Consider the following 10000-nt stretch of genomic DNA (forward strand, 5'->3'; position numbering starts at 1 on the left):
AAGAAAAGGCTGAAATACTCAAATCTACATGAAAACACACTAACCATATTTTAACTATATTTAGCCGCATTACAGCTGAAAAACAGAAAATATTGAAAGTCAAACAAAAGCCCTTTTTATAAATTTTCAGTGGGGTCATAAAACCACATGCTGTGTTTGCAATCTCCGGCTGTCTTTCACCGATATTAGCATTTTACAGCTTGGTAAAAGTCTGCTTTTGTCGGCCACTGCATCACTGCATCATATTTAAGGAGCAAATCTTCATTTTTATGTCTCGTTCTAAGTATTCATGTAAACTACTTTTCATTCTCTCCAGCAGGGCTAGTTCCTGCAGGCATCACGCTGTATGCTCTGCTTGTCCATGTTCGTGACTATAACTGCACCCCCCCTCTCTATCTCACCGCTCCTCTGCTGCTTTTACTCTCCATTGTCTGTGCAGCTCTCCTCTTTCTCTACAGATCCTCCCCCTGTCCTCCTCTTCTTTCTCCCACTGATTGCCCCCAGGTTTCTCCCCATTGAGGTGAACTGTGTGGCTGCATTCGTGTGGCCTACATGATTATTATGACCTTGTTGGTAGTCGTTGGAGGTTTTAGTGTAATTGTGCGTAATTGCCGCATTTATGAAAGGGGTCGATGTTTAACAGGTGCCAGGTTTTAAATTGATTGTGTGCACGGTTACCATTCATTTTCTTCACATGTTCTGTGTACATTAGATGTAAGTAAAAGTTAATTCCCCCATTCCACCATATAGGACAAATAAGATAAATTAAATTAACTAGTGATACTTGTTTGTTTAGGCCTGGGCAATATGGTGATAAAAAATCAAATGGTGATGTAATTTCTGTTATGTAATTTTGGTAAAATCGCTGTAATTCACAAATGTAATTTTATTTATTTGAATTTATTTCACCTCAATGCAGCTCTATGCTCAAACAATCACCACTTTTTGATTAGCCTCAGCAATGCTCTTACTTTCAATAAAGTGTAAACTTTCAGAAGAAAATGACTGACCTCTTAAAGGCCCTATAAAGATATTAAGTTTGCATGAATTGGGATCAAATGTAAATTGTGATATCATTTTTTGGCATCTATCTATCTATGCTTATTGAAGCAGAGGTCATTTATTTTTAAGACTAAAGCCAGTCAGAGGAATTTTACAAACACCATTTTAGGCAAACTGCTGTAACACATTTAATTGTCCTGCAATTGAGCCTGACTATGAAGAGGCGGAGCTTATCAGTGCTGCAGTTTTGAACAGGAAATACATAAACCTGTTTCTATCAGTATTGCAGTTTACAATGAACAGAATGTAAACTACTTATGTAGTTCAGTACTAAATGCATAATACGTCTCCTTTAAAAACAAAGAATGAATAAAAGCAAAATGTAGGCCTATGTTTAATGCTATAGTATAAACATAGCCATACATAACCTGGCTCATGTATCTCACTCTGAGTTCTTCACATGAATCAATCTGGGACGCTCTCGTCAAAAGCCGTCGGGAAGTTTAAAAAATAGTTCACACTGATTGGTCGAAGCGTCACAACATCGGAAAAAGCAGAAAATCTAAATTGTGTTTATAAGCACAGTCCTCGTTCTCATCCACAAATGTACAAAGCACCATTGTGTGCACATTTTAAAATAGGCTGAAGTACGGCCGTCGGCACCGCCATGTTTGTTTTGGGTCGTGTTGTTTTGACTTCCGCCCAAACCACAATGCTGCTCTGTGATTGGTTCCAGTCCCACCTGTGGGCCCTAGATGCCATGTGATTGGCCCGTTACACCACTTGTGCGGACTGCAAACCAATCAGTGGGAGCCAAACAAGATGGATTCTCTTGAGTTTGTAAACTCAACAAAAACAAAACAAAAACTGCGAGAATTCATCTTGCTGGCAAGTTAAGCAATACAATCTCCGTGAAGACAAGCAGGTGGTGTACACCCTGAAAAGATAAACTTCATAGGGAACCTTTAAAATCTTGTAAAAACTCTTGTGTTTATATGACTCTGAAATGAACATATCATTACTGGATTGTCTCTGCAGCAGCATCTCACTAAACTTCTTTCAGGAATAATCGTTGGTGCCACCTCAGCCGACTTCATCCCAGTGGCATTGAGCAGCTCCATTAGGCACATAACAGGCAGAGGCAGAGGAAGACTACAAGAACAGTGTAATGGGATAATGCTGTATGAAAACCTCCATGGCCTGAACGCAATGGATGAGGAAAAATGCTGATTAGATTACAGAATCCAATTTTCTTCCCCCAGTACCACGATCTTACAGGAATCTCTGACGCTCTGTGAGACAGATTTAGATGCAAAAGCTTGATTAATGAGAGTTTGGTAGAAAACAGTGAAGGAGAAAAGGCTCAACATGTGTCGAGTTTCTGGCGAGTGGGCGAGAGGTGGTTCAGTGACAATGTCAGCCTATATTTCAGCTATCAGCGTAGACACAATGATAACACACCCTATACTTATTTGTACAGTGTGTTTTATTCTTCTTTGTTCCGTAAAGCTGCATTTGTATTTACAACAAAAATAAATGTTTGTTGGCATGAGCTGTAATGATGAATCGATGAATTACAAAAATGTATAATTATTAGCATATTGTCATGGGGATATGATCAGACTTACAGTAAATGTTTCCCAGTTCTAGTGGGTGATAATGACATAAGTTTATCAATATTTTCTCACATTAACAATAATCCAATATATATTTTTTTAATTCATCTCTCAAAAACTGCCTTTCAATGTTTTGTATTTGGTTGAGGTTCAATTATACAAACGTGAATGGACTGTCACACTAACCACAAAAGTGCAGAGATATCACACGTTTGGAAGATTACAAGTGGTGGCCATTCAGTATGGATGAAATTGGTCATTTTTATATATTTGTTTTTACATAGGGTCAAAAATGTTATGCCCAGTTACAATGGGTTATCAGAGAAACCAAGTATTAGTGTAGTTCTAGTCAATCTCATGCCTGAACTGATGTGAAACCTAGGGCCTAAAGCGTTCACCCCAGAACGAGATGATTCACTGTTCAAATTTATGACTGGATGAAAATATGTAAAGAAATGTTGCTATGAAATAACTGTACAAACCAGCTGCAAGTAAAGCTGGAAAACTGTAGTAAAATATCCAACTACAATTTGTACATAGTGATTGCAATTCGATTTGTGATGTTTTTAATGATAGAATACGAGTTTGTACTGGAATATGAACTGCTTAACTTTCTAAAATACAGCTTTAACAGGTTTATATTTTATTGTTTGCAGAGGAAATTAAATTTGTTTGTAAAATATTGCCGATCTGCTAATTGCGACAATTCAAATTGAGTAATATTGCAGCCCTACAAGGCTCAGTGTATAAAAAAAAAACATAGTTAACTTATAAAATGGAGCAAATGACCAGGCAGATCTGTGCCGTCTTATTCTGCTTTGAAGATATTGTATTTGTAAAAGCACATCCCTCTTATTCGTTCTTTCTATAACTCCCTGCGTCGTCTTCATCTTCCTCCACTGTCTCTACTTTAGATTACTATTTATCCCTTTTAAATGTTTCTGGGCTTCATCCTCGGCTCCATTACTTTTCCGTTTCCCCTCTCTCCTCCCTCTTTGTGCGAGTATGCGCCAGCTGGCAGTGCTTTTGGAGAATGCGTGGTCCGGAGCAGTTGAGCATGGCTAAACTGCAGCAAGATCGCAGCACTGCAGAGATTAGACTGTAGCGGTGTGTGCGGGGCAGCACCACAGTGTGTGCAACAGACTCCAGTGCATTTGTGTAAGCAGATGGAGACAGGCTGGCCGCACGTCGCAGGGAAAGACACTCTTATCATGTGTCCAGATATCACACGCACATTATTCACAGTGTTTTAGATGCAGAACGACGACGACGAGCGAGAAAAGAAAATAGAAAAAGGCACAAACTGTAGCGTGCATAATCGTCAAAAGGTTCAAATCTTGAAATATGAATGTCTATAAGATTAACTTTATTATCCTAACCTCATACCCTAAATTGAATGTAACAGTAATAGGTTATAGACAATTGTAACATTTAAAGCTGCAAAATACATTATTACTAGATATTTGCCAGTTCATTTAGCCTTTTTTCTAATTAGAGACATGTCTGCTATTATACTAATATTCATCATCATCCTACTACTACTACTACTACTACTACTACTGCTACTACTACTACTACTACTACTATTACTACTACTACTACTACTACTGCTACTGCTACTACTACGACTACTACTACGACTATCCTCTACTACTACAGCCATTCATAAGAAGATAGTAGGTCGTTTATGCAGAGTGAGCACTCATATTAGCTCTCTGTTGTTAGGCTTTCCCACCAGCCCCCACTGATGATGACTTAAATCATAGCAAAACCCTTTAATCTGTATTTTGCGGAGGTGGTAGAAGGTGGAGGCTTGAATCCCATCAAAGTGACACCATGTAGTACAAACACGATTACACGCTGCTGTGTGTGAGGAGGCTGGTTAGTGTAACACGGAGAGAAAAGGAAGGAAACTGATGCCGGAAATTGCAAAATGAAGTAAAAAGAATCTACAGAAAAATGGATAAAGGAAGTAGAAAGTAACGGCGCAGAGGAGTGGGACGGACTGGCGCTCATAGAAGGCTGTTGTGTGGACGTTTCATCATTAGGGCTCATCGGAGGCGGGTGCGTGGAATCAAAGAGCATGAACGCACGAACGCAGCGGTGATGCAGTTCAGAGCACGTGACTCTTACCAGGGGAGCTCCTCGAGACGTGACAGTGGCGCACGAAACAGAACAGCCAGGGCCGCGACGCTCTCTCTCTCACTCGCATCTCCACCACCATCAAATCACACTTCTGCCTCCAACTTTCAAGAATTTTGTCTCCACAAATCTACCAGAAATGTGTTACAGTAGTTTTTTAATTTTTGTTTTATTTTTCTGAGTTCAAATTCATGACTTAAATGCATGAAAGCCAAGAGAAACATTTTCAATCTCTCTCTTTGTTTTGAATGTTTTACTACTATATTTTATGTGTTGAATTACCAATTACGTATGTCTTTTTCCATGCATGCACTTGGATCCAAAAAGACACACACACATTTAATTGAATTAAGTGTTTTTTTGTTTTGTTTTGTTTTTTATCTTAAATGTATTGCATTTCACCTAGTCTTGAAAAGGGATGTCAAGATCATTCGGTTGATCAATAATCTGGGTCCCAGGTCATATTGGGTAAGAACTAAAAAATAATAATTGTTACACTTTTAGAAGCAAAATTAAGTATTTGTTTTTACTTCAATCTATATTCTAAAAAATACATCTAAAGGTAAGGTACTTTTTATCTGGATGATTTTGTCACATTTGCTTAATTTTGTCATTCAGCAGTGTTAGATTTCAATTTTGTGAAGGTGTCAACAACTGTGAATAAATTATGAATCATATTTCTCACAGTAATTGTAACACTACAATTTGATATTGTGACATCCCTAGTCATGAAATAAGATCGCTTATGGACTAAAATAAGAAAAAATCTTCACTTCCAAAAACATCTCATTGTTCGATTGCCAAAGATCATTTAGAAAATAATCCAAATCTACTGTAATCATGTTGTAATGATAGCAAATGTAACTTATTCAAGATGGTTGTTTTCATGGAGTCCTTTGTCGCTCACTGTGAGGTGTCATTGCCGATGCGGGTGCTATCATTAGATCCCATGCGGCAGAGCAAAACGTCAATAAATTCATTACGTAATTGTTCCAGGAAGGGTCCGTTCATTAGTTTTATGACTGTTACTATTTCTCGTTGAAGCATTAATGTGAGATGAATCACACTGCATCATTTGGATCAGGAACAAAGAAGACAAAAGCTGTTGTACACCATCAAGCGCTGCTACAAACCCCTCTAGAAATATGCCCGCATGGAATTCTAATGGCAAGCCAATGAGTGTTTGTCTGCGCTGGATATCTAGTGTTTCTTTAATGAACTAATCCAAAGCTGTGCATGGAAAGAAAACCAGAACAAACAAAAAAAACTAGAAACTTCAAACTAGAAATTAATTTATAGTCGCTTCGAGGGGGTTTCTAGATGGCCGTCGAATGTGACAGATTGCAGTGCTTTGACCCCTGGAGCTCTGAAGTTAAACAGCTACTCAGAGCAGAAGGCGAGAGACCCACTGCACCACATTCAGACTGGAAAAACTGCTCGAATATATGAACGTGTCTGACCTTTTCATAAGGGAAACTGTGTCACACCAGGGTAAACATCATAGTCAGAGTAAAACGTGATGGTTGCTTGTCAGGTTCCTAAAATGATTAGCATTAGACATTATAGTTTAGTGTACAGTGATTTTAAAAAGTAATATACATAAATCTAATTCAATTATTTGTTTCAATTATGGCAGTTCATTTGATTTAACAGAATGAGATGTATCATTTATATTATATTAAGTCCAATGTCTCTTATGTCATTTCAGTAGTTTTTTTTCTCCAGATGCTTTTAAAATGTATTTGTTTCAGGTGTTGCATTTAATTTTCTGTTCAGGGATAATTAACTATATTATATGTGTTCATCTGCTTTATATTAAAGTGCCTCTGACAGGTTGGACGATTCATTGAACTAATGCAGTTAAGATAAGTATAATTTGAATTTTGCTAAATTATTATCTTCTTATAGATTATTTTTATAATTCCACTTCCTGTTTGTAATTGATGACTTCACACTCGGAAATTACCCAGCAAACACTGGGTAAAAACTCATCTAATGTCTTTTTTTTTTTTTTTGACAAATAAAAATATCTGAGAGCAACTTAATTTCGTTGAATTAATGTTCAAAGAGGTTTTTTTGTGTAAGTTATGCATAAACTTGAGATGTGATGTCAGTCTCTATAATTTTTCGAGAGATTTTTTGACATTTTTTAACAAATACCTACTTGGTTGATGTAAAACTATCCTTTACATGTACTACAGGTAATACATATACCAAATAAAGTCAAAATTAGAAAATTGTAGAAACCTGTCATACGCCATTTGAAATATACTTCATTCATCCAGGGGTGTGCCATCGTAGGAAAAGATTCAGTTGGAGTCATCTGGACACTGTTTTTTGTAACGGAATATTTTACGGCGTTGTAGGGAGAGTCTGGATTGTTTTATCAGAATCAGAATTATTTTAATTCATCCCTAAGACAGGTTCCAGATATTCTTTGCCGACCAGATGAAGAAATGGGGCATCAGAATTAAAAAAGGAAGTGCTTATCCTTAAAGTCACATCTCTGAAATCAGTTTCACACAGCTTCAATTGAAAGAAAAGCTTCTCTTCTTAGATGGTTAACTGATGATCAGGTTAAACTTAGTCTTTATAGCATCATATGCAGTGCAGGACAGTATAAAGCAGCCATTGTAAAGCAGTAACAGACTTCTGCGCCACCATCACAACGAGTCGTGAGTGAAATGGATGCTGTTTTGTTGGAGCATTGATCCCATTTGTGACTGGGGACAGTGCTATAGCTGCGGCGAGTGGCTTTTGTAAAGTCAGCCTGCATACAGCGAGCGTTCGTTTCCTCATTGATCGCAGTATTTACTAATGTGTCACTGGGGCCCGCTGTCCGACGGCATTTGGACTTCATTATCTTGAGCTTGAACCTTAAATAAAGTCTTCAGTTAAAAAGGATTAAGCTAAAATAATCAACAAGTAAGACAAGTTTAATGTGTCCTCTCCTGCTACTTTTACAAAACAAGCCAGACATGGAGTTGATGGTGACTACCTTAGATAGGGCACAGTTAGATTCCTTTAAAACATTAACCATTTTCCATTTATTAATCTACAAAGTTAGATATTTCAAGTAGAGAGACACGTATATAAAAACGCCAACATAAGCACAACATGTGACTGCACTGCTTCATATTGTTTTAATTGTAAAACAGGGTTCTGTGTTGTGGATGTCTGAAAATAATTTCTAGTAATATTATTTTCTCATATGCAGAGTAGTGAACTGTATAGACAGTCATTGAATTTGTTGTCAAAAAACACATATTTTGGGAAAATTATGAAATATTGCCCTACAAATTGGCCAAAAGATAGTGGCAGCTTTGGGTTCAACATTATTCTGTACTGTATGTATCGGCCATGAATAAAACACTAAAGTATACATTTACAATGATATATATATATATATATATATATATATATATATATATATATATATATATATATATATATATGAATGTGAGGAATCATATTTGAATTATTCAGTGTATTTAGTACTTGGAGGTGAAGAGCTGGATTGACTGAAGGTGGCATATCTTCCTCTGAGGAGTTACATAGTGTACTGTTTCTTCAGTATTCAGTATCTCTGCTCACAGTTTAAGAATCACTCTAAAAATGTACATGTGTGTACCGTAAATACTGTTTCATTTATTTCCACGGTTATTCATTATTTTTTTTATCTCTCCTTTGTTATGTGGCAGGCAGCGTGGTGTACTTGGGGATGATGTTTGGAGCATTTTTCTGGGGCGGGATGTCGGACAAAGTGGGCCGCAGACAGTGTCTCCTCATCTGTATGTCGACCAATGGTTTCTTCGCGTTTCTGTCATCTTTTGTCCAGGGATACGGCCTGTTCCTCCTGTGTCGCTTCATTGCCGGGTTTGGGTAAGTCTCTGTGATGTGCTGAGGTCAGAGGGAACGGCAGGTCGTCGATTCAAATTTAGTAGAGTCAATGTCCTAACCTAAAAATAGCCTTATTGTATTGGTGTTGCAAGAATACAGTGTATAAGATGTGATGGCTTGTAAATGTGTGTGTGTGTGTGTGTGTGTGTGTGTGCGTGTGTGTGTGTGTGTGTGTGTATCTGTGTGTGTGTGATTGATTGCACTTTCTATCCGTGATGTAACTGTTCCTTTAAGAGCTAATTTAGTAATTGCTTCCGCCATCCTCCTCCCCAGAGACCTGCAGAGTAATTGAAAAAGGCTGTCCAAGCTGCCAATGAGACCTGTGTTTCTGACTCGTGAGCGCACTGACACAACACGTTTTATGTGCTGTTAGCAGAAAAATATGCTTGGTTGGACAAATTTTTGTGGAAAAATATACTAAATGCTACAATGAGTCGCTTTACAGTTTCCAATGCTATTGTGACCTATAGAATTTAACAGCAAATTATGCAACTTTCATATTTTCCTTTCAGAATTGGAGGGGCTGTTCCCATCGTATTCTCCTTTTTTGCGGAGGTCTTGTCCAGGGAGAAGAGGGGTGAACATCTCAGCTGGCTGTGCATGTTCTGGATGATTGGAGAGATCTATGCTTCTGCCATGGCATGGGCCATTATTCCCCACTACGGTGAGTGCAAGCATCACACAGAATGTTACAACAAACAATCGACACATTTAGTTTGACTGAAGGCATTTTTATCTGCAAGTCCACATAATTAGTTTTTCTAAGAAATGTCATAGTTATTGAGTCTGGAACCCTGTGACAAGCTGGCCCTTGTCCAGGGTGAACCCAGCCTAAGGCCCTGGGATAGGCTCCAGTTACCCGCGACAAGCCGTAGAAAATGAATGAATCTTGAGTCTGTGACTCCACTAGCAGTTCAGCGGCCGCTGTTACTATCAGGCTCGATCACTAATGTGAGCTGGGAGAGGTAGAGGTTAAAGAGATAAAGAGTATTTTAAGGTAAAGGTGGAGGAGACAGACTTGTTTAACGTCACAGCTATGTAACTGGGACGTGGTTTGTGTATCTGCTGTCCGCCTTGTAGGAGCCGCCCCTCTGTTTTGTACTCTCCTCATCTCTCGTCTGACTCTGTCCTTCCTTTTATTACCTCCTCTCTCCATCTCTGTCTCTGCAGAGTGTTCTTCTTGATCAAGCATAATTAGGTTTTTCTCCTTGCTCTAATAGGACAAAGCTACAGCTAGAGGTGATTTATGGCCAGGCCATGCTTTAGCCAAGCTGTGACGTCAGTGGAGAGGGCACTGTGTGCTGCTGTTGTACTGGGCTGTGGGTCCATACAGGTTTTCT

General features: G+C 38.4%; 1 protein-coding gene across 1 annotated transcript in view; it reads left to right on the forward strand.

Moving 5' to 3' along the window:
* sv2ca (synaptic vesicle glycoprotein 2Ca) overlaps window positions 1-10000 on the forward strand; it is a 27306-nt gene that overhangs the window by 6276 nt on the left and 11030 nt on the right. The window contains exons 3-4 of the mRNA XM_072432651.1: window positions 8462-8642; window positions 9173-9324. Of these exons, the coding sequence (XP_072288752.1) occupies window positions 8462-8642; window positions 9173-9324 (333 nt within the window). The remainder of the gene's footprint in view (window positions 1-8461; window positions 8643-9172; window positions 9325-10000) is intronic.

The sequence above is a fragment of the Eucyclogobius newberryi genome, unplaced genomic scaffold, assembly GCF_026437365.1.
Source record: "Eucyclogobius newberryi isolate DKJ021-1_F unplaced genomic scaffold, fEucNew1.0.hap1 SCAF_6, whole genome shotgun sequence".
Lineage (NCBI taxonomy): Eukaryota > Metazoa > Chordata > Actinopteri > Gobiiformes > Gobiidae > Eucyclogobius > Eucyclogobius newberryi.